This window comes from Gopherus flavomarginatus, chromosome 6, assembly GCF_025201925.1.
Source record: "Gopherus flavomarginatus isolate rGopFla2 chromosome 6, rGopFla2.mat.asm, whole genome shotgun sequence".
Taxonomy (NCBI): Eukaryota; Metazoa; Chordata; order Testudines; family Testudinidae; genus Gopherus; species Gopherus flavomarginatus.
The window spans coordinates 46,853,795-46,878,742 of record NC_066622.1 but is presented as its reverse complement, the minus strand read 5'-3'; the positions used below and the strand labels follow the sequence as shown (position 1 = coordinate 46,878,742).

Genomic DNA, 24,948 nt, shown 5'->3' with positions numbered 1-24,948 from the left:
GGAGGAGAGGGGGGACTGAATAGACTCGGTGTGGGATGCGGGGGGGCGGGCAGGGGGCTGCCATGGAATCAGCCAAGGAGGAGACAAAATGTGGAATTTAAAGAAGTGAGAAGAGAGAAAGCTGGGGAAGACAGTGTGGTGAAACACCCCGCACAGAAACTCAACGGAGGAGAGCACTCAGGGCGTGATTCCCATGTAAGGAAATTCAGCTCCTACCTGAGGCAGCTGTTCGACGGTCTTCACTGCCCTTCGGCTTCCCAGTGGTCCGGATAGCAAAAATCCGCCCATCGCTGGTGCGGATGTACGTCCCTGAAACAGATGGAGGAAGCAACGGGTCAGACACAGGAACAGCTCCATGCCCAGCTGCTCGCTCCCTGCCTCAGGGAAAGGCTGCAGAACTCGCAGGCAGGCAGGGAGAGAAAAGGGCAGCAGAGAGGACACACTAGCCCCTAATCCCCAAACACTTGATCTCTCGCTCCATGTCCGTGAGCACTGCCATGGGGCAATGCTGGTGTCACAGTGCTGTGTCAGTGTCAGAGGCCTACAGGTCCATTACAGACAGGCCAGAGACACCCAATCTGTGGCCAGGTGAGGGTGGTGCTGGCAACATGCCAGGGGCCTGCAGCCCGCATGCCATTTACCTAAAACAGAGCAGATTGTAAAACCAGGATGCAGCAGCTCCTAGGCCTGCACCTTGTCTAGCAACAAGGGCAGCCACAGACTGTGTTCTTGAACACTCCCAGTGCTGGAGTGCCCCTGCACTCAGGTGCACACTGGTTCTGTCCTTTAGAGTCTGTCTCCAGTCTGTCCCTGAAAAATCCCTCCGTCTGCTTCCCTCTGTCCCAGGGTTACACACACACACACACACGTGGCTCTCCGCTGAATCTCTGCAGGACCCGAATCCCCTTCCCGTGCTCCCTTTTCTCCCCTAGGAGAGTCAAACACATTTTCAGGTCAATATCTCTGCCAGGGGCAATGACTCTGGCTCAACTTTCCCTTATGCACTGATGTCAGTGTATTTCAATGGCACTCAACTAGGCTCTGTTCAAATAACTGAAACATACGGTTCCTGTCCCGAGGGCCCCAACCGATCAGCCCTCCAGTGTTACAGCATTGAGAACAGGCCAAGCCCTGCCCCATCTCTGAGAAACGATGCCTGGCCAGCTGCTCCACCGTTGTTGGGAGAAGGCTTGTGTAAAGAGCTAGAGCTTGCAATACTCTCGAAAGGTGACAAGACGGACTCCACTGGAAGGGAGAATGCGCCACCACATCTCCTTACAGTCTGACCTGGGACTCTGTTAGTTGCAACTTCTCCACTGGTTGCAACAGTCTAGTAAGTCGAGAGCTATTCATCCCCAAAACACGATAGGAGACTGTGTGTCAACATAATGAGATGGGCAACCCTGGAGCTTGAAATTGCTTCCATCCTCTTCAGAAGGGAAGGATGGCAGACCATTCCCCCTTTGGGGCACTGGCAGGAAATTCCAGTATCAGTCGCCTGGCCCCCTTCATCTCCCCATCATGGTTAAACCCATAACTAAGGCCTCTGTTTTTTCTGACTCTTCAAGCTTTGAAGAAGCCTGTTTAGCAAAGGCATCTTGCCAGCAGAGCACTGGAAACAGGAATCGGGGGTGATTATAGTGTTATCAGGGCCAGGAGATTAGCAGTTACTTCTTCCTCAAGACAGGGATTTACCTTTAGTCCCCCGAATTATGTGGATGCTCTCACCAGCACTGATTCTTGCCTGCACATCGGTGGATGTGTTTGTGCCTGGAATCACAATATCTGGTGGAGAAAGCCAGCATTTGAGAAGTTACATTATGGGCTCAAGAAGTGTGAGAGAGATCCAGGGCTAAATTCCCTCACCATCCAGCTAGCTTCCTCAATAAATTCTGCTACAAATGAGATCAGGCTTTAATTATGAGTAGCACAGAAGGCATAGGAGGCAGAAGTGGAATCCCTTGGGACTGAGAGCCCAAGGAGTGGGGCTCAGGGGAAATGAAAGGCAAGTTGCCCCAGTACACAAGCCCCATCAATTAGAACACAGAAAATAGGACTGGGCAGAGCACTGGAAGGGGTACCACAGTGTAGCACACCTGGCTTTTGAAATATGTTTGGCCTGCAAACTGCAAAGGGATCAGGGGGCCCCAATCAGTACTTTGGGGCAGATTCACTGCCCTGTTTTACGCCCTTTGCACACCTGTGGTGCAAAACCTGCTGCTGGGGATTCTGCAGGTATGGGGGAATCCATAACAGGCAGAGCTGGCATAGCTGGCTCCTATGCCTCCCTCCCTGGTATGTAAAGGTTAGAGAGGGGTAGGGAAAGGGATTGGCTGGAGCCCGCTGCAGTCTGGCTGTCCCCAGCTGGTGTATGGTCCCTAGCCACTGTTGCCAGTAGGTGCAAGATAGCACTGCTCTAACCTATGCTTGGGCCAGGACAGAGAATCAGAGTCAGGCACTAGAACAGCCAGAGTAACTCCTCTCCTCCGTTCCTTGCCATGAGGCAGGGGAGGTGTTGAGCAGCTGCAGTAGAGAAGGGACAGCTCCCAGCCAAGCTGCTGCAGGGGAAGCAGCACTCCTCTTGCCTCCGGTCTGCATTAATGGATCTGATTCCAGCACTTCTGTTTAAAAACCACGGCACATGCTTCAAGGGACACATTTCAGTTCATAATCAAACACTTTTCTTCTTGACACAATCCCCCTCAAGGGGCTTAGCCGGCTCCTTAGGCCACAGATGAGACACCATGGCTGTCTGGGACACTGTTCTATCCCCAAGGGATGGACTGCCTGTCTTCCATCTCTGGATCCCAGGACTTTGTCTCAACCAGCTGTGTTCCCAGGGGGTCTTGGTTCCAAAGAAACGACTGACCTGTTGTGGTGACAATCTTCTGAACAAGGACACCGGCTCGCTGCAGATAGTTGATGGGGAAGTTGACAGCAGGGTTGGAACCAGATGCCGAACCCACGCCACCCAACGGGACATGCCGAGGCATCATAGGAATGGGGGTGGACTGAACAGGGCGGACGCTTGCCACTGGCTTGTCCTCACCCTTGAAGACTGGTCGCCTAGTGGGAAGAGAGAAAAGAAAAGTATCAAACTGAGTTATGTTCTTTTGGAGGGAGAGTCCCAATTGTATTTGGTTCCAGCATTCTCAGCTGTTCACATGGGCAATCGTGAAGCTCTGCACAGAGGAAATTGCTCCTGGAGGCAGAAACACCCAAAATGCAAAGCCCTGAAACGTTCTGGCTCTGCTCCCGGTTCTGGAGAGTGGCAGTAGGAAACTCACTGGTCCAGGATCGCTGAGAGAGAATGAAATCGCTCCATGGCAGGGAGTTTGATCTCTGAGTTAAAGCACAGGCCTGGCAGTCAGGACTCCCAGCCTCTATTCCTGACTGTTACTGACCTTGGGCAAGTCACTTCACCTAGTGTCCCCATCTGTAAACGGGGGAGGGTTTCTTACCGACGGCAGAGACATGCAGAGTGAAGGCAGATGATGGACACAGTGACTCTGGATATTAGCCAGAAAGGTTGGGGAGTGAGGGGAGGAAGCAGGTCTTGACACTTTCACTACCTGTCTGGGCATAGTACCATACTGAGAGATGCAGAATCCATTCTCTCAGCCACAGCCATTGCAATCAGTGACACCCCCCTCCCACCCCACTCAGAAAGGCTGCATGTGCCCCCAAGGCTGCAAAGGGAGCCTTCCTCCCTAGTCAGCTGTTTTCCCCACCTTACTTGCTTCATTCCCCTTCTTCATGGATGCGTATTTATAGCTGGCAGGGGAAGGAGAGGGGGCATCACCCAGCCTCAGTTTTCCCATTTCCTAGGAGCCAAGTGAGAATGCCCAGGGTAACAGGTTAGTCTTCATCTACCCCAGCTGTTTTTCCTGCCCCTGCCTTTCCTCTCGATTGAAGTCCTCAGCAGAACATGGAAAGAAATAAGCACCCACCAATTCCTTTGACTGAAGGCAGGGATGCTTGTCAGGCTCTGGTCACTGGCTGGGTAATACTGTGCATAGGACGGACGGGTGTAGGGGACGGATGCTCGCTTCTCTTCCTCATAGCTCTTCTTTGCTGCCTTCTTCTCTGCCTTGGTCAGCTTGTGCTCCTTCCGGTCAATCAGCAGCGACTCATGCTGGAAAGGCTCCTATGGTCACAGCACATAAACATACTTAGACACCAACATACCACAAGAGGGCAGTAGACGAACCCAAATGGCAGCAATCCCTTCCTGTCTCCCAGGTAGGATAACATGGCAAATGGCAGGCGCTGGGCAGTATTCTGGGTGCGCTCTTGGGGAAGGAGTTTGAAACTAGTGCAATAGGCACATATGGTTACTTCTTGTAAAGAACCTGTGCACAAACTCCACAATGATCTCACCACAGAACACTCCCAGGAACATGCTTATTCACAACACACGCAATATGACAGCACATAAATGGAGCAATTCTACTACTGCACTAAACGCCCCATAGCAGGCTTTCCTTTTAACCATGAATCTCTGCATAGAGACAGACAGGCAGACACAGTCCATCATTTCTCCTCTCTTCAAACAGCCCTAACCAAACTACCCCAAACTGTGTTCTTCCTAGATGCTCCACCTACTCCTGAGGGCATTCTGTGGCAAAAAATTAAAAATTCTGTGCACAATATTTTATAATTCTGCAAAATTCCGCAGATTTTATTTGGCAAAGAAATGTGGAAGCTCCAGCACCCACTAGCTGCACAGAAGTGGTAGATCACTTTGTAGCTCCCCCCGGGGGACAGACTCAGCGGTGAGGTTGCACCCAACCCTGACAACGCAAAGACTGGGCCTGCCCCAGAAACACCCCAGTGCCCTGCCCCTCTGTGCGAGGTACACCTAGATGTGGGCATGCAGGCTCAGCCTGGCAGAATCCAAGTGTGGAGGGGCTTAGTGTGGCAGGATCCAGGCGTGGATTGAGAGGGTTCTGTGTGGGGCCATCTGGGTGTGGGAGGTTCAGTGGGGGATCCAGATGCACAGGGGACCTGGATGTACAGAAGCTTGTTGGGGGGGGGTTCTGGATGCAAAGGTAATGGAATGATGCAGTGGGGTCCAGGTGAAGGTGGTTAGGGCTCAGTGGGTGGGGCCTGGGAAGGTCTGGGTGTGGGGGAGATAGAGCTCGGCAGAGGGTGTGTGTGGGGGGGGGGGTTTCAATGGAGGAGGCAGATGCTGGGGGAGTGGGGCACAGTGGGCTGGCGATCCAGGTGGAGCTGGTTGGGGCACAGTGGAGTGGGAACCTGGGTGTGGGTGGCTCATTAGGGTGATCCAGCAGCAGGGGGCTCCTCAAGGGGGTTCTGAGTGCGGGCAGTGAGGCTCAGCGGGAAGGTCTGGGTATGAGGGTGTCTGGATACATGGCAGCTGGGTGGATGGAGGAGCAGTTCCCTATACAGTGATCCCTCCCCCTGCAGCTGAGGAGCGATGGGTGCAGGAAGCGGTGGGGGGAGGAAGGGGAGTTGCAGAGATTCCTGCAGCTGGAGGAGAAATCTGGGAGTGGGTCTGACCCAGCCCAGGATGCTATGCAGGGGAAGAGGAAGTCCTATCCTCCTCAGCTCAGCTGGGACTAGCTGAGCCACCAGCCAGGTCTTCCCCAGTCCCACCCCCTGCCCCATAGTGATTTACCTCTCTGTCAACTGCCCTGGGCACTCAAAACATACTGCTGGGGAAGGTCAAATGACTGCTCTTGTGGCTTCCCTTTACTTCCCAATCAGAAAGTCATTTTTCTGCGGGGAAGCAAAGAAATCTGCGGGGGGACATAAATTCAGCACATAGTTCCCCCAGGAGTATCTACCAAAGGCCTAAGGAAATCTGCACACGAACCTCAGGTATTGGTTGGAACAACAGTTTTCCTGATACCCGACAGTGATCATGGACTTGTCTCAGAGAAATGCACACGCCCTTATAACAAATATTGTTTTGGAATACTCTTATCTTAACCAAGGTATCACACCACACGCAGCTCCATTTTCTCCTGGGGCAGACAGTTACTCATTGAGCTCAGTGTCATCCCTCACTGGCAATGATATCTGGAAGCAGCATTGTGTATCTTTGTTCTTACCCTGGTGATAAGGTGAGGGTATTTGAGACAGGCTAGCTGTAAGACAGACTCCTTCATCTTGTCTGGGTCCAATGCCAACTGGGCAGGATCTGACTCCTCTTCTACGAAGTGCAGCAGGTTCTCCACCTCCCTCCGGGTGAAGTTCAGCACTGGATTCAGATCATCTACAACACGATCTGGAGAAGGGATGGAATGCATCATTCAGAGAAAGGAGGAAACAGTTTACTGCTCTCTGCTGTATTCAATTTCCCAGCTCTTAATCTGTGCTTTCCACAGTACCCTGCTGTGGATATCTGCGGAGGGACAGGGATCATTCCGCTGCATTTTGAGACATGACCATGCAGGTGTTTGAATATTGACACAAATCAGGCTAGGGAATACTTTGCAAGGTGATGTGGGCCATTAACATCACGGCATACACAAACCTGGAAGCTGAAGATACTGTACTTACAATATGGTTGAAGAAGTTCCCCATCTCACACTTGCACATCAGAAGGCTGAAAATATTATGTGGACATTGTAATAAAAAGGCAGCTGCAAAGATGAAGATGAGTAACTGACGAGCCAGAACCACTGAGAAAGGCTCAAAAGTTTATAGTGACTAACCAGGGACTCAGGTTTCCAGGGACTACAGCCATCAGATTCTGTTAAATTATTTGAAAGTTCTGGATAACAGCTGAGATCCCCATTCTCACCTCCACAACTTAAAAGAGGCTGAACTATTTCCCAAGATTTGATATCTGTGTATGTGTCAAGATGGGTGTGGGTGTGGGTATGTGTCAGACAAAAGGAAGCATCACCAAAATCATACAGACTCCGTTCATGGACTACAGAATATAAGGAAATTAAGCAAGATGACGTATTGGGAAAAGTAATTAAGCCTACCTGACATCCCCTGCTTGGAGACCTGGCGGTCATAGATTTTCTTCTCCAGGGTGTAATCCGAAACTAGTCGGTAAATGTGGCATGGCTTCCTTTGTCCATAGCGGTACACCCGGCAAACTGCTTGCGCGTCATGGCACGGGTTCCAAGAAGCATCAAACACCACCACTCTGTTTGCTCCAATCAGGTTGACACCCAAACACCCAGCTCTTAAACAAAACAAAAATTAAGTTTCAAAATAATTTTTCTTCCCAGTCTTCAATACCTTTACACTTTAAGGAGTTACCATCCAGTATGATCTTAAGCCAAATCTTTCAAACAGAGCAAGTGCAAAAATTCTCTTGTCTGAACAGCCTCCACCACATCAATCAAACCCACTCTTTCACGCCACTCCTCCGTTCCAGGCAGGTGGCCAACTCACCGTGTGGACAAAAGGAAGAGCCAAACAGAGCTGCTGCTGGGGTCATTGAACTGGTTAATCAATCGTTCCCTTTCTGAGGCAGAAGTGCTGCCATCCAGTCCTGGTAAGAAAATTAGAGGGGTATTTAAAAACCCTTTGTAGTGTGGGATCCATCAAAATAAAACAGTTCCTGTCTGGTTCTTAGATTACCTGCACTGTGAAGAATGCCATTTCCCTGCAGACTCCGCAGAGATCAAGCTAGGGCAGAGCTTCCAGCCATCTCAGGCAATTGACTCAGCTTATCAAAACAAGCCCTCAGCTGTCCCAGCCAATGCCCACATCCTCCCAGTCAAACATACACAGTGTACTCAGCCAGGGAGCTCGGGCTATGTCTAGCTGCAATATTGCATGAGTGCAAAACAGGAGTCTGACATAGCCCAAGTTCCACAGCGGGCTACAATGCATATAGCCAAATCAAAGACAAGCAGTTGTAGTGCACTGGGATCCTACACTGAGGCTCATCATTCAGGTAAGAAGTCTGCAGTACCAGTCAGAAAAGCCTGAAATACCTGTATTGGTAATAGGCAACGGTATAAAATAGACCCATTGAGCTGGGATAGCACAAAAACAACCCAAGCGGCTGGCAAAACCCCACTGGACCAAATATGAGGATATGCAGAGGAATCAGAGAAGAAGAACGCAGAAAGACAGTGCATACTTGTGGTCATGGGCAGAACTCACTCATGATGAAGAGATGCTGCCACCCAGACCTTGAGTTAAAAGAGGAGTTAGAGAAGTTTATACGCACCTAGCATGCTTGCCAGGAGCTCACAGGGACACCATGTCCATCCAGCTACCCTAAACATTCCTGTTGCCCTGGCACAAAAGTCAGCTACTGAAGGGGACAAAGACTAGAACAGGAGGGAAAACTCACAATCACCAAAACAAGCAGTAAAGATTCTAGAATTAGAAAGTGTCCAAGTGGTGCAAGGGAAGAATGAAGATTTTTTTTTTAAAGTTTTAAGAAGTGATAGTTAAGCTATTCAGAGAGCCATTAAAAAGAAAAGGGGGAACTGTGAAATTATCAGTTATTCTTCATCAAAACTAAAAACATGCACCCAAGATAACTCAGACAAATCAACTGAAAATGGCTGAGAAAGAAAAACAGATCTGCACGCCCACGGAAAAGCACAGGTAAGTGTGGAGAGAAACCGGAGGAAATCGCTGCAACATCAGAGGTTAGCCCAGCCGAAGAGGATCAAATAGGGTCCCAGGTGAAGGAAGGAAGGACAGTTTGTACTCACTGTAATAGTTGAGATTTCGGACCCAGTTATGAACGCCTTGCACATCTGAGCCTGAAGGATTGGGCATTGGTCTCTTGGCCAAGAACTCCTCAATGACAGACAACGTGGACAGACTCTGGCTGCAAAAATCAAAGTCTATGCTCAGGAAAGCCCCTAATAGTGTAACTAGAACAACAGAGCTCCATCTTTCCCCTGCTAGCAGTCTGAGGGTGCCACGGGACACCCCCTTACCACTGACAGCTATACAGATGAAGAGACTACAAAATCAATGGACAACAAAAAAGATTAAACCAAACAATGGGAAAAGACCAAACAACATTGCACAGCAGTGGGCAGCTGTCATGGGGGAAACACCATCAGTCTCATTCTACCACTGTCTAATCTCCAAATACAGCACAGCTCAGGGCTCAGAGGAGCAGCCATTCATACTTCCTCTTACCTGAAGACCAAGATCTTGTCTCCGTGCTTCACGCTTTCCTCAATCAGGTGGAACAGTAACACCATCTTGGGCGAGTTCTCCAAAACTCCCGTTTGGTAATCACACAAAATGTCCTTGGCCTACCCAGAAACAAGATACTCGGTTACATGGGGAGGTACTCAAGTCACTGGTTAGTTCTATAAAATATACTTTCCATAAGAGGCTCCAGGCTCATGTACCCTATACAAAGAGCCAGATCGCCACATAGCCCTCCCAAGTTCCAACACACACATCCCCATATTGAGAATAACTGGCCATCACCCCTGTCATTTAAGTCTGGGGACTGTTAGCTTGAGTGTGAAAACTGCTGTGGCAATTCATAGGAAACAGCAGTCTCTAAGTGCCCTTAAAGGACTTCAGTCTACAAAGTCAATGCCCTGAATTGCATCTGGAAGTGAACAGGAAACCAATGCAATTCCTGGAGAACTAATATAAAAGGTGAAGACAGCCAGTGGAATCTAGCTGAGGCATTCTGCCAGCTGTAGCTTCCAAGTGATCTTCAAAGGTAGCCCCTTGTGGAGCATGTTACAAGAACTCTGTCTCAAGGTGACTGTCATAAACAGATAGTTAAGGGTTAATGCCTTTTTTACCTGTAAAGGGTTAAGAAGCTCAGTAAACCTGGCTGACACCTGACCAGAGGACCAATAAGGGGACAAGATACTTTCAAAACTTGGTGGGGGAAGTCTTTGTTTGTGCTCTTTGTTTTGGGGGTTGTTCGCTCTTGGGACTAAGAGGGACCAGACGTCAATCCAGGCTCTCCAAATCTTTCTGAATCAGTCTCTCATGTTTCAAACTTGTAAGTAACAGCCAGGCAAGGCATGTTAGTCTTATTTTTGTTTTCTCAACTTGTAAATGTTCCTATTTGCTGGGAGGATTTTACCTCTGTTTGTTGTAACTTTGAACCTAAGGCTAGAGGGGGTTCCTCTAGGCTACATGAATCTGATTACCCTGTAAAGTATTTTCCATCCTGATTTTACAGAGATGATTTTTATCTTTCTTTCTTTAATTAAAAGCTTTCTTTTTAAGAACCTGATTGATTTTTCCTCGTTTTAAGATCCAAGGGAATTGGATCTGGACTCATCAGGAATTGGTGGGGGAAAGGAGGGAGGGATGGTTAAATTCTCCTTGTGTTAAGATCCAAAGGGTTGGATCGATGTTCACCAGGAACTTGGTGAAAAAGCCTCTCAAGGCTGCCCAGGGAGGGGAAGGTTTTGGGGGGACAAGAAGTGTTCCAGACACTGAAATTTCTGGATGGTGGCAGTGTTACCAGATCTAAGCTAGTAATTAAACTTAGAAGTGTCCATGCAGGTCCCCACATCCGTACCCTAAAGTTCAGAGTGGGGGAAGAACCTTGACAGTGACAGAGGAATAAATTACTGTGGCACAGTCTGGATCCAAGAAGAGAGGCCACAAGCATTCAGGTAGGTCCAGATGAAAGAGATGGTTTTGGCCATTGCTGACTCCCAAAGCCACAGAGGATCCAGGAGTTTCAAACTGCAGATTTCTTGGGCAATAGGTGGACAAAAACTTTTGAGTACAGGAACAGGAATCACTTCTGCCATAGCCTCAGGATGCCCACTAGCATCAGCACTGCCTTATTCTGCTTAAGTTTCAGCCATCTCACTCTCATCCAAGTCCTGATCTCAGCTATGCTGGTGAGAAAACACTGACACTGCACCATCCAGGTCTGATGAAAACAAGGTGTAAAGCACAGGGCCAGCTGTACAGTGGTCACATAATTCCCATTAGTAGCCTTTTATACACACTAAACAAGACAGAGAGCAAGGCAGAGCTTTGTAGCAGAGATCATCTAGTCCAGTCCCCTGCACTCAAGGCAGGACTAAGTATTATTTAGACCACCCCTGACAGGTGTTTGTCTAACCTGCTCTTAAGAATCTCAAACGATGGAGATTCCACAGCCTCCCTGGGCAATTTATTCCAGTGCTTAACCACCCTGACAGTTAGGAAGTTTTTCCTGATGTCCAACCTAAATCTCCCTTGCAGCAATTTAAGCCCATTGCTTCTTGTCCTATCCTTAGAGGTTAAGAATAATAATTTTTCTCCCTCCTCCTTGTAACAACCTTTTATGGACTTGAAAACTGTTATGTCCCCTCTCAGTCTTCTCTTTTCCAGACTAAACAAACCCAATTTTTTCAATCTTCCCTCATAGGTCATATTTTCTAGACTTTTAATCATTTTTGTTTGCTCTTTTCTGGACTTTCTCCAATTTGTCCATATCTTTCCTGAAATGTGGTGCCTAGAACTGGACACAATACTCCAGCTGAGGCCTAATCAACGTGGAGTAGAGCCGAAGAATTACTTCTCATGTTTTGCTTACAACACTCCTGCTAAATACATCCCAGAATGACGTTTGCTTTTTCTGCAACAGTGTCACATTGTTGACTCATGTTTAGCTTGAGATCTACTATGACCCCCAGATCCCTTTCCAAACTACTCCTTCCTCAGCAGTCATTTCTCATTTTGTATGCGTGCAACTGATTTTTCCTTCCTAAGTGGAGTACTTTGCATTTGTCCTTATTGAATTTCATCCTACTTACTTCAGACCACTTCACTAGTTTGTACAGATCATTTTGAATTATAATCCTAACCTCCAAAAGCACGTTGTGACAGGTGAGAAAGTCCCAGAACTAAAAGCAAGGGTTTTTTCCACTGCTTTTCTCCAATTTATAATCAGCACAAAAGGGTCATGGGCCTTTGACCAATTAAGCATTCAGCTCATGTTTATTGAAAAAAAGCCATGAGACTCCTAGCTCTGAGATTGGTACTCACCCACTCGTAAGTAACTACTTGATTTGCTCTCTCCTGAAAGGGGTTGAAGCCAATGCCCTGAAGGAACTTGCTGTTGGTAGCTTCTCCAACTGGTGATGCCAAAGCATTAGTCTCTGTTTTGACTTTTATTCCCTGTGGCTGACAGCGAGAATTAGTTCCAGCTGTGCCAAGGTCATCCACATCCAGATCCTGCTCATTTGCCAGATTCTCTTTTTGCAGTGCCTCATATAGCACATCTGGGTGATTCCAGATCTGAGAGATGAAGAAAAGGTAAAAAGTAACACTGCACTAGCACAAACCCAACCAAGGTGCTTGTGGATTTACAGCACCTCATGTGCAATCAAATGCTAATTCCCCTGCAGGAATGCACAGACAATTTGTTCATCTAATTATTCCCCTCCAAATTCAGCTGAAAGGGAGTTTGTAAAGTGCCACAAATTAAGCAGGTCTCACCACTTTAGAATAATTTAATGCCAGGGACTCTGCCTGTGTAGTCTGAAGTCCTCTGTAGTTAACTAGCGTGGACTGAAACTTTGCCTGCTATAGAAGCTAGGCAGATTCCAGTCAACAAGTAAAAAGGAAAGTGCAATTTTGTCAGAGCACAGGTACATGCTGTTTCAACCAAGACATGTTACCAAGTTTAATTATCTTAACGCTCCTCTGTTTGGTGACTGATGAATGAACATGCACAAGGCGCACACATGCATATGCAAACACAAAGTGTGCAGCATGTTGTTTACACTCTGGGAAATGAAGGATTATCCTGCTATTAAAGGCTGGGACTTGGATCACCTGGGTTCAGTTCCTGGCTCTGCCACAGACTTTTTGCATGAATTTGGGCAGGTCAATTAAACGCTCTGTGACTCCGTTCCCCATTTTTAACATGGGAATAATGATACTATCAGGAGACTTTATTACATCATGCACAGGAACTTGCACACTACTGCTTAAGATGCACCCAGATACTGCACTTGTACTATATCTAGATTCATAGACTCTAGTACTGGAAGGGACCTCGAGAGGTCATCGAGTCCAGTCCCCTGCCCTCATGGCAGGACCAAATACTGTCTAGACCATCCCTGATAGACATTTATCTAACCTACTCTTAAATATCTCCAGAGATGGACATTCCACAACCTCCCTAAGCAATCTATTCCAGTGTTTAACTACTCTGACAGTTAGGAACTTTTTCCTAATGTCCAACCTAAATCTCCCTTGCTGCAGTTTAAGCCCATTGCTTCTTGTTCTATCCTTAGAGGCTAAGGTGAACAAGTTTTCTCCCTCCTCCTGATGACACCCTTTTAGATACCTGAAAACTGCTATCATGTCCCCTCTCAGTCTCCTCTTTTCCAAACTAAACAAACCCAATTCCTTCAGCCTTCCTTCATAGGTCATGTTCTCAAGACCTTTAATCATTCTTGTTGCTCTTCTCTGGACCCTCTCCAATTTCTCCACATCTTTCTTGAAATGCGGTGCCCAGAACTGGACACAATACTCCAGTTGAGGCCTAACCAGCGCAGAGTAAAGCGGAAGAATGACTTCTCGTGTCTTGTTTACAACACACCTGTTAATCTACATCACTCTTCTTGCCAATATTTTGACAGACTCCTACCCTTTCCCTGTATACTGCAGGAGAAGCTACTCTCTTGCCTATACCCACCTTACAACAGACACAGAAGGCCTTGAGTGGGTTCAATCCCAGCCAGCCACTGTTGCCTGCATCCCGGAACCGGTTCATGAATTCTGTGTAGAGAGCCCGTTGGATTTTTGACAGACGTACCAGGATGACATGTTCTTCTTTATAGGGAAGCTGAGCTTTTAGTACATTATGGCCTCTCCTACAGAAGCAATCAAGAAAGGAAGATCAGAAGAGAGCAAGAATGTTCAGGGCTAGCATCTCAGGGGCTGCCTTTGGGGTAAGATTTCTGATGACAGCAAAGAGAAGGAACTCTAGTTGTGAATGTTTCTAATGCAGGACACTCAGAAGACATTACAATTGAAGCCAAATAAAAAGTACAGTAAGTTCTATTACCAAAACAGCAAGCATTATAATACCCCAGGATAGTGTTAAGAAAGGGGATAAAGGTCTTGCTAACCCTGGTGCTAAATCAGGAAGAATGAGCTTGTGGCCGAAACGCTGCACTGAAAATTAAGAGACCTGGTGTCTATTTCTGTCTTTGCCAATGACTTGCTCAGGCCACGTCACTTACTCCTTCTGTGCCTCTGAGTCCTCATCTGTAAAATGGGGAGGATCTCTAGTCCCCCTTCTTCTCTCCCCCGTAAGAGTACTGTGATGCTTACACTGTTTGCGGTTTGTAAAACGCTTTCAGATCCTTGGATGGAAGATGATACAGAAATGCATCTACCAATCACCTACTAATACTTCTAAAGGAAGTTAGGGAGCACTGTGCTGCCCCTCTACCAGTCCCACAGGACAGTACTGGCAACTTTACACCTGCCACTAAGTCAGGGAGAAGCCCCCAAAGATCACTTCTTAACTGACAGGCTAAACCAGACGAAGTGCTTTTGAGAGAAACATGCAGGTGCTAACTTTGGGGTCCTCTCTAAGATTTCTCCTGTATGTCTACAATCTCCTTAAAGGACAACAGGGAATCCAGGGTAAAAATCAAGCTCGGGAAGACAACAGGAATTTGCTGTAATGAATACACTCCTCAATCAAAGTGGCTAAACTATGATCAAGGAGCTGACTTCACAGACTACATTACTGAACACTTGATGTGGACTCACCTCTGCACAAACCCCTCCAGCAGACTATGCAGGACATGACTGCGGTACCTCATGAGACGGACATCCTGCGGCGTACTGTCAATACACTGCCCGTTCAGGATGGGGCGCTCAAACATGTTGCTGAACTCCTGCCGGGTACCCAAGAAGTCAGGACGGACAAAGTCTACCATGCACCAGTACTCAATCAGGTTGTTCTGGAGCGGGTAGCCCGTCAGTACCACCCGCCGCCTGGAGCGGATGTTCTTCAGGGCCTGCGATGTGCTGGCATGGCAGTTCTTTATCCGGTGTCCCTCATCACAGATAACTACATCTGGGCCAGGGCGGGATAAAGCCTTCTCGATCCCTGAGGGAAAGGAACATTGGGAGTTACTTGGTCAGCTGATGTTCCTGCTTCATGTAGCTCTACAGAAGGAAAAATGAGTAATTATGAAAGTTGAAAAATAATACTAGTAGTTTGTAGTGTTATTGCAGCTGTGGTGGTCCCAGGATATGAGAGAGACAAGGTGGGTGAGGTAATACCTTTCACTAGCCCAGCTCCTGTTGATGAGAGAGAGAACCTTGCAAGTTTACACAGATCTCTTCTTCAGACCTGAAGGATATTAGAGAGCAGGTCTGAGACTGAGGAAGAGCTCTGTGTAAGCTCAAAAGCTTGTCTCTCTCACCAACAGAAGCTGGTCCAATAAAATATATTAGTTCACCCACCTTGGCTCGCTGAAATTAATTTTTGGCAGGGTGCCAGGATGGCTCTAGGAATTGGGAAAGGGCTACAGGGCCACCAGCTCCAATACTGCCTAGGTTGGTAGAGACCCAAGTCACTGTCACCTGGTGTTTATTCAGTGGCCTAGGTGAGGGAAGTTGGGAGTCTCAGTCTAGTTCCTAGTAGTCCTTCTTGTACACGTCTTTCACTAGCAAAAAGTACTCATTGGCTCCTTTATCTGCAGCCTCAGCAGAGAAATCAACGATTGAATGGGTATGAACACCTTTCTAATTCCAAGAATGATCCTTAGAGAATAGGGCTGGTTCGGATCAGTGATGCTGATAGGCAGCTACCTATTCTGCACCTGCTCTGTATAAAAACTGGGGGACTTCAGTTTCTAGCTAAGTCGCTCCTGCATCTTTTGCTAGCACTGAATTCATTTAGAACCTACACAGGAATAAGCTGTCAGCAAATATAGTGACTGTGTTAAAGACAACCACCTCTGCTGATGTTGGTGCCTATGTACAATAAACTAACTATTTTCTGCTGCCAAGTGACCATTTGCTTATGGAGCCAGCTGGCATTAGTAGAATCTCCCAGCTGCAGTTCTGTAGACAGGAGGTTATTTCCCAGCAAGACTCGCCTCCCACCTTTCAGAAGCTCCTGCTGCCGGTCCTCCTCATCTAAGTCGATAATGACCGGGCCAGTTTGTTTCTTTGTTTTCTTCTTCCTGCCAGTGGCAAAGGACTTCTTCAGTGAGAGGAGACGGTACATCTCATAGCCCATCAGCAGCACCCCGCCATCTGTCACCCAGTCAGTCACCACCTTTGCACGGGCAGCCGTCGTCCTAGAAAAACAAACGTACAAAAAATGAGACCTCTTCCTTGGATACATCTAAACTTGCTAAAACGGATGCCTGCTAAGGGAAAGGACCTTTTCAAACAACTTAAAACATATGCTGGCATCAGACCAAATCAGCAGACAAGTGCGATGAACCTTTTACATGAATATCTGGTAGAAACTTCCAGCACACTGAGGGTAACATGGCAGAGAAAAGTGAACCATTATAGGATGTTAGTGGCTGCATGAAGACGTTTGCTGTATATGAACCTAAATCAGATTTCACAGAGCAATGGAATCCTCTTATGGGAAGTATTAGGAAAGAGACCTCTTCAAAGCACATATTTGCATGAGGTGCTGATGTATGTGGCTGTCTTACTCTACTACTTATCACACACCTATCCAGCAATCTGACAGTTAGCTGAATTATTTCCTCTCTCTCCCACCAATATTAAGGACAGGCTCAGATACAAGGCTGTCCACTCCACCTTTTCCATACACCAGAGCACGGTAATCCCCAATCCAATATGAGATGCATATAAGAGGCTCAAAATAATATCAATTGAATAGGAAGTATATTCCTCTCGTGAGGTGAGGACCTCTGCGGCCAAGTGTGTGTAAATACCAGGTGAACTATGAGTGCCCTGAGATTAATATAAATCTCAACAGATTGCATGAGACAAAATGACCAAGAGTCAAGCAGAGCTGCAGCAGCCAAAAATACATACTGTGTAAAATGAAAAGGACAATACTCTGCCTTACATGATCTCTCCCTTCTGTGTAGGAATGCTAACTTGTTTAGAAGCCCTCAGGCATAGCAAAACTGAGTAAAAGTTAAAATGTCTGCAAGAAGGAATCAGAGAGGAAAGTGAAAATTCCCAAAAAAGCCAAACAGAAGATTCAATAGCAATCATGCATATGGGCCAAGAGGGTGAAGGAAAGTACCCACCACAGACAAAACAATGAACTCCCTACTGGCCAATCCATACATAGCACAAGGTCTGGCATTTGAATTTTTTCATCGCAATGCATGAGGGGAAACGTGGAGCTGAGTTGACAACCATGATGGAGGAGAGTATAAATAAGAAATGAGAGAAATCCAACCCCTCATTAAAAGATGCACCTTTTTGATGTACTGAAATCCTCATGAAGTACATATACTGCAGATGTACAGTGGGAGAGAAACTAAAAGGACAGAGCATGGAATCAAATCAAATGAACAGACTGCAGCAGTGCTACAGAGACACTGATAATACAACTTCATGAGAAGCAGTTTAATTGCTCAGGAGGGACATTCATGGCACCTACTTGTGTTCATCATTCAGGATATGGACTTTGAAGAAGCGTGGCTGAATTTCTTTTGGGTTATAGTCAGCAGGGAGGGTTTCAGGCGCAGGGAGCCACATGTTGAATTCTGCCAGCCAGTTCTGGAGAGTGTTTACCTGGGGAGGAACAAAAATGCACCCAAAAGGACTGAGGAAGTAGTCCTCAGACTACAAAATTCCATCACCTAGCACTTAGAACTCAAAGCTAACTGGGACCTGGGAATCACATCCAACTGTCCTCAGCTAGAAAGAATGGACCATGATACAAAATCTCAAGGATGGAAGGAATGAAAGCAGTGAAAATGGGAGTGAGGGTATCCGAGGGCTCTCTCTAAGGTATGAGGGACCAATCCATCCTCTCCCCACAACAATAAAAAAAAACAAGTCCAAATTGGTGGACCTGAGACTGCTTCACACAGGCTACTTACAGGTACAATGGCAAGGACAGTCTTTGCCTCCGTGTGCCGGAAAAGTACATCCAAGAAAGAGATGACCTGGATGGTCTTGCCCAGCCCCATGCTATGGGCTAAGATACACCCAAACCCACTGCTGCTTTTAAATCTCTCCAGGGATTCCACCAGATTATCATACAGGAACCGGATCCCACCAATCTATAGAGAAAATAATGGAAGAGTTGCCAAAGAAGTGATGGAAAACAACAAAATGGAGATGTCGCTACAGATTGATATATACACTGTATGAGTTTATATGGAATATAAATACACAAGGGGAAATTAGAGATTCATTGCAGTATTTTCAGATACAAGGACTCAATAGAATTCCTTATAAAAAATTTCTTTAAAGATGATCCTGATCATTCTTATGTTTGTGCAGAGCCTACAGTCTTTGGGTTGTTTTTTTGTTCTTAAATAAGTTGATAAAATAATGCTCATCCAAGCATGAGGTAGAGGGGGAAAATCTCTATTAATACAATGTCATAATAGCTGGTTTTGAAACTTTTCCGCGCATCACTCTACTCCAGGGCTCGGCAACCGCTGGCACGCGGTTCACCAGGGTAAGCACCCTAGCGGGCTGGGCCAGTTTGTTTGCCTGCCGCGTCAGGAGATTCGGCCAACCGCGGCTCCCACTGGCCACGGTTTGCCGTCCCAGGCCAATGGGGGCAGCAGGAAGCGGCATGGGCGAGGGATGTGCTGGCCGCAGCTTCCCACCTCCCCCACTGGCGAGCCGCGTGCCAGAGGTTGCTGACCCCTGCTCTATTCTAATAAGTCTAAATACTTTGCATTTGACACTTGAAGGAATTTGATTTACAAACAATGAAGTTATAAACATGAAAATATTCATATTTCTACATATTTTGACAACATAACAGCACAGGCTCTAGGTCTAAGATGTCAAGAGCCTGCTTATCAGATAACAATAGTCAAAGAAATATGGGGCTCAGGATCTCCTTTAATATCTCTCCATCGTTTAACTGTCTGCACTGGGCACTGCCACAAATCCTGGCCACAAGCTTCAGGGCGGCAGCTCTGCCAAGAACATCACTATGGCCAACCATCAACCCACATGACATCAACAGCATGGATTTCAGCTCCTGGGATAAGAAGGAGGTTTTGCTGAAGTCCCTGTGTGTTCTGGGCCTCGACTTCCTGTACCTGGTGAGGCTTTACTGCCCGTGCAAGCTGCGGAGCCAGGAAAATGTCCTCTTCATTGGGTGGATGGTTGATGTTGACAATGACCTGCCCCAGAGAATCCGACTGATTTAAGGCGTCATTCACATGAGAGCCACTGCTCTCTTCAGTACCATCCCCATCTTCTCCCTCGTTGGCAGAGTCGCTGCTGTCCACAATCTGGAGGGCCTCATCCTCTCCTGAACTCAATTCGATCACTTCTGTGAAAGAGCCAGAGTGGGGAGGGGGCATTAACTTTTCATTGGACTTGTAGACAGGAATCAAATTCTGTTAATTTTCAGCAAAGGACTCAAAAATACCAATTTCAAATGCAAGCTGAATACTCAAATACAGGGTGTAGCCAGTGCTTGGCCCAAGGTGATTCGGCTCATTTTGGAAAGGTTAATTAAGGGCAATTTGGGAGTGGGACTACCAGAATCAGCACTACATTCATAAAAAAACCTTTAGATACATAAAATCTGAAGATAGATAGCTTTGTGGGAGAACTGGCTGGATGCAACTGGGTAAATGAGACTGTCTGGGAGATACATGGATGTGTGATGGATTGGTTGTGAGCCTTACCATCTTTAATGCTATGTAGTATGCCTTTCGTGTCATCTTCACTGCCACTGCTGGTGCTATCCAAGCAGATCACTTCCTCAGCTAACACCTGAGGTGGAAGCTGAGTGGCCTCCGCTGTTCTTAAAACTATTTCTTCTACACAAAAATAGTAAACAATAGTTAGCAATACTAATAATAATTAGGAAAGATACAAAACTGTTCAGAGTTAAGTCAACATTCCCTTCTACACTTGCTCCAGTCAATCAGTCCTGGGATTTTCCATAATCAACTCTTGCTGTTTAACCTATTGCTATGTCTCAGCTTAGCGGGTCATTTCATCTCCTTTCCCCCATCTCAATGTGCTCAATGCTTCTCTCTAAACAAGATTCCCATTGCTGGGTAGCTCCCTATTATAAGCCATGTGTGGAGTATATTCCTCACTGAGGGCATGGCTACCCTTGCAGATATAGAGTGCAGTGAGTTAAACCCACCTTTGGAGAGTGCAGTAGGGAAAGCGCTGAAGTCTGTCCACACTGACAGCTGCTTGCACATTGGCGTGGCCACATTTGTGGCACTTGCAGCGGCACTGGGAGCAGTGCATTATGGGCAGCTATCCCAGCATGCAAGTGACTGCAACATGCTTTTCAAATGGGGGGGTGGGGTGGAGTGCAACAGGGAGTATGTTATATGTATGAGGGGGAAAAGAGAGTGGGGTTTTGAGGGGCTGAGAGCATGTGAGCATGCTGTCTTGTAAGTTCAGACAGCAGTAGACCTCCCCCTCCACACCTCCCGCCTCTCTCTCTCTCACTCGCAGCATTCCACATTAATGGCTTGCTATAAATGGAGCTTTGAAAGGACATTTCCGCATTCCTACAGGAGTTCAAAACAATGACAAGAGTGGCCACTTGACTTAAGGAGATTATGGGATGTTTCCAGAGGACGATTAGAGCACAGTAACCCAAAACCTCGTTCACACGATGCCTGTGCATTGTAGCCAAGGCACAGCAAACGTTATTCCTCTCGCTGAAGTGGAGTACCGGCAGCTCTGTAGCCGCAGTCAGAGCACTCTACATGCCCTTGCCAGTGTGGACGGAGAGTGAGCTAGTGCGCCCGGGACGGATCCTTTATTGTGCTGTAACTCACAAGTGTAGCCAAGCCCTGAGACTCCAAAGCCCATTTTGTTCCAAAAGCTGAGAAAAACAGGGCCATCTTTTAACCATCCAGTGCCATACAACAAGGGAAATAAAGTTCCCTTTTCCTTACTTTGCACTACATCCTGTAGAGAAAGCACAAGTGTTTAGGGCTAAATGGGGCCAGCTGTGGTCATCTTTTCCCAGCACTCTTGTGGTTACTCTTAAGACTTTATGTTTGTGAAAAACATTTTTAAAATGCGAAGAGAGTGTAACTAATACAATGTTGTCTTCATGGGTCTGCAGATAGCCTGAAAAAAATAGCTCTGAGAGGTGTGAACTGCCTCATTATTTCAATGGGTGTTGATTCTGAAGCCTAGCTGTTCTAATTTAAATGTCTACATTGTCCAGTATTTCACTGCTGGTCAAAACATGAAAGAAACAAGTGTGAGCATTTGCACCAACTACTCGGAGTGATGTTTGGTTTGAGTGTGGGACTAGGGCAGGGGTGGGCAAACTTTTTGGCGTAAGGGCCACATCTGGGTACGGAAATTGTATGCCGGGCCATGAATGTTCACAAAACTGGGGGTTGGAGTGTGGGAGAAGGTGAGGGCTCAGGCTGGGAGTGCGGCCAGAAATGAGGAGTTCAGGTGAGGGAGGGGGCTCCGGGCTGGGGGTGGAGCAGAGGGGTTCAGAGTATGGGAAGGGGCTCCAGACTGAGGTAAGGGGTTGGGGTGTTGGAGGAGGTACGGGCTCTGGACTAGGGGTGCGGGTTCCAGGGTGGGGCCAGAAATGAGAGGTTCAGGATGGGTTGGGGAGGGGTCTGGGGGTTGGGGAGGGGACTCCAGGCTGGGGCTGAGGGGTTTGGAGTGCGGGAGGGGGATCACAGCTGGGACAGGGGGCTGGGGTGTGGGAAGAGGTCAGGGGTGTAGGCTTACCTCTCACAGCTCCCGGAAGAAGCGGCATGTCCCCCTTCCAGCTCCTACATGGAGGTGCGGCCAGGTGGCTCTGCGAGCTGCCCCGTCTGCACACGCCACCCCTGCAGCTCCCATTGGACACGGTTTCTGGCCAATGGGCACTATTGAGCCAGCAGCTGAGGTGGGGGTGGTGTGCGGAGCCCCCTGGCTGCCCCTATGCACAGGAGCCAGAGGGAGACATGCCAATGCTTCCTGGAAGCTGCGTGGAGCCACAGCACGCGCGGAGTGGGGAAAGCCCCCCGATCTTGCTCCCTGTTTGGAGTGCAGGAGTGGGGCAAGCCCCCAACCCTGCTCCCCAGCGGGAGCTTAAGGGCTGGATTAAAAGGTCTGATGGGCCGGGTGCCCATACCTTGCCGACCCCTGGGCTAGGGAGAGCACCACTTTCTGCTCCTCTTCAGCTGCTACCCTTAAAACTTGCATTAGTGAACACCCCTCTCTGCTTACCTGGAAGGAACTCTAGCGGTACAGTGGGGATAGCTGCCGGATAATCCTTTCGCTGCTGCTCCAGCCGTTTCCTTCTCTCCAACTCTTCCAGCTGGGCTGCTTTTGTCACAGCCTCAAGCTGATCCTCCCGCAACAGCTTTCTGAGCACATGGGCAAACACAGAAAATGTTATTTCATTACACCCAGAAACAGTCTATCCTAAATAACTTGGATGGTTTCACAGCTGACCCACGAGAGGAATGACAAGCTCCAGAAAGAACGTAAGCTACACAGACAAAGGACATCATAGCCAAAAGCCATAGCATGACAACTACAATTTTAGGGAAGGCTGCTCGCTTTTTCAGCTGCCTGTAACTGCTACTGTTGTATGAGGAAAGGGCTCATGTTTGACAGGAGCAAAATGCTAGATGGATGGAAAAGGTGCACGGACAAGTGTGTATCTATGCTGAGATGCCTCGTAGCAGTAAACTTGAAAGGATCTTTCTGTAAACAGCAGAGGATATGTATGTTATTTATTTCTATGGTATTAGAGGCCACGTACAACAGCAATGGCACAACATCAGGGAAATTTGTTAGGAGACAAAGCACGTATCTAAAAGCCTTCAACAGCAAAAGAGGAAATAACTACTTTCAAGCCACTTTTTTATTCTCCTGGTTCTTTCCAGGAACCATGACCCCACATGCATTCCAAATATGCTTAGGGGTTAACTTAAATACACCACTTTATAGGTAATCCCATGAGTTTTGGAAAGTTCCATTTTTTCCCTTTCAGATTAATGTGAAAGGTGTGAGATTTGCAGCTCTGAAGACTGAATTCCTCTATCCAGAATATAGGTACAGTCTGATCAGGGGCAGTCCAACACTTCCCCACCCTGCCCTGCCAATTCACTCTAGCCCTCAAATGTAGGCACCTCCTCCTCTATGAGTAAGGAGCTATCTTAGTATCCAGGGCCCACTAAACTATTGTTCCTTGGGTTGAGGCTGCCAACAAGAGAGCTAATTGCCATGTGAACCAGATCAAGACCACTAATTCTTTTCACACAAGGGGCATCAAACCGCCATCAGCTGGTATAAGGCTCCACATTCCATTATGACTGCTCTGAGACATCTAGTTCCCCATAAATAAATGTTATTGCAAACTTCTTACAGCCCTACATCCTGCCACAGAATATAGGAGGGGATCTAAAAAAATCTCAATTACTACAATGTAAAATGAAGGAGACACTGATTTTCAACTTTTTAGTCACTGGCTGTGCTCGGAGCTTTCTTGCAAATAAACACCTAAAGTAAGTGCAGGGAAAGGATTCATTTTAGCCTACTTACAATATCATCAGCTCTAGCAGAGGAGAGAGACACCCTGAACTCAGGCATTGATTAGAATGTAATGGTGGGACTGATTTTCATGTATTTGGTTTTAAAACCAATATGTGAATTATTTTGCTAATTTAATATATTTGCTGCTGTGGAGCTGAACATGTTAATTTTCTGAGATCTCAAACAGTTTACTTGCATCCCGCCACAAGTAAAATGCTTTGGTTTTAAGAGACTGTCTTGTTTGCTACCGAAGCTGGTGGCAAAGTCCTAGAAGCAATACAAATTCAATCGAATAGACTCCACTTTCTCCCATTAAGACTGTGGGACCCTCTGCCCTTCCCAATTCTATTGCTGCCCACCTTATGTTCCTCCTCATGTGAGAAGGTTTCTGAGCCCTCTTCTTTTTGGTGTCCTCAGAGGCTAGGCTCTTGTGCTGGTTCTGCAAGAGTCGCTCCGCCCGCTCACTCTGAGATGAGGTAGTTGAAGTAGAGCGTTGCCATTCCCCATCGTCCCCATGCTGAACATGGTCATTGCTGAACACATCTTCCTGTGGCTGGTCTGAAAAGACAGGGCAAGAACAAATTGTAAACAACCATCCCACGCTGTCAGGCAGTTTTTACACACCTGCTAACCCCACACCGAGCTCAGAGACCAACTGGACTCACTCATCCCTCTTCTGGTTCATTTGGTTGTATGTTTCTTTGAAGGCCAAAACTGTGAACTGACCTTTCTGCCCTGAAGATGCTACTGAACACAGTGTTAAAGTTTTCAGGCCAGTGTCTGTCTCCTGTGACAGAGAAGGCTGCACCACTAAAAACAGACCCAGAGAGAAAAAAAACCTCTAGAGCCCTAACATGAAAACAAAGTGAACAGATTCTAACTCAGGCACAAAGTTTTCTGGCCTGAGACTTCACTTCCTTCTAGCAGCCAGAACTAGTATTGATTAGGAGAGGGAGCAAAAAATACCCCATACCCATATATACTGCATTTGGGCAACCTACAAGTCTAGATGCCGCTAAAAGTCAATGTGCGTTAGATGCGTGCTCCTAAGGGCTGTAAGAGCACAAGAATGGCCATAACACGTTAGACCCACGGTCCATATAACCTAGTATAGTGTCTTCTGACAGTGGCCAGACGCTTCAGAGGGAATGAACAGAACAGGGCAATTATCGAGTGATTCATCCTGTTGTCCAGCCCCAGCATCAGGCAGAGATTTAGGGACACCCAGAGCATAGAGGTTGCATCCCTGACCAACTTGGCTTATAGCAATTGATGGACCTATCCTCCATTAACTTATCTAACTCTTTTTTGAACCCCGTTATATGTTTGGCCTTCACAGCATCCCCTGGCAAT

The 24,948-nt window shown here is 47.3% G+C and overlaps 1 protein-coding gene across 9 annotated transcripts in view; it reads right to left on the bottom strand.

Moving 5' to 3' along the window:
- Window positions 1–24,948, bottom strand: part of RAD54L2 (RAD54 like 2) — a 94,406-nt gene that overhangs the window by 7,008 nt on the left and 62,450 nt on the right. For all 9 annotated transcript variants that reach the window (XM_050957710.1, XM_050957709.1, XM_050957712.1 and 6 more), the window contains 19 exons: window positions 23,955–24,153; window positions 22,282–22,421; window positions 19,752–19,886; window positions 19,155–19,390; window positions 17,970–18,152; window positions 17,525–17,658; window positions 16,027–16,223; window positions 14,680–15,022; window positions 13,592–13,769; window positions 11,932–12,183; window positions 9,103–9,221; window positions 8,664–8,782; window positions 7,381–7,480; window positions 6,963–7,168; window positions 6,078–6,253; window positions 3,951–4,147; window positions 2,870–3,066; window positions 1,696–1,785; window positions 217–309 (listed from right to left, as the gene is read on the bottom strand). In XM_050957710.1, coding sequence (XP_050813667.1) covers window positions 217–309; window positions 1,696–1,785; window positions 2,870–3,066; window positions 3,951–4,147; window positions 6,078–6,253; window positions 6,963–7,168; window positions 7,381–7,480; window positions 8,664–8,782; window positions 9,103–9,221; window positions 11,932–12,183; window positions 13,592–13,769; window positions 14,680–15,022; window positions 16,027–16,223; window positions 17,525–17,658; window positions 17,970–18,152; window positions 19,155–19,390; window positions 19,752–19,886; window positions 22,282–22,421; window positions 23,955–24,153 — 3,294 coding nt within the window. The remainder of the gene's footprint in view (window positions 1–216; window positions 310–1,695; window positions 1,786–2,869; window positions 3,067–3,950; window positions 4,148–6,077; window positions 6,254–6,962; window positions 7,169–7,380; window positions 7,481–8,663; window positions 8,783–9,102; window positions 9,222–11,931; window positions 12,184–13,591; window positions 13,770–14,679; window positions 15,023–16,026; window positions 16,224–17,524; window positions 17,659–17,969; window positions 18,153–19,154; window positions 19,391–19,751; window positions 19,887–22,281; window positions 22,422–23,954; window positions 24,154–24,948) is intronic.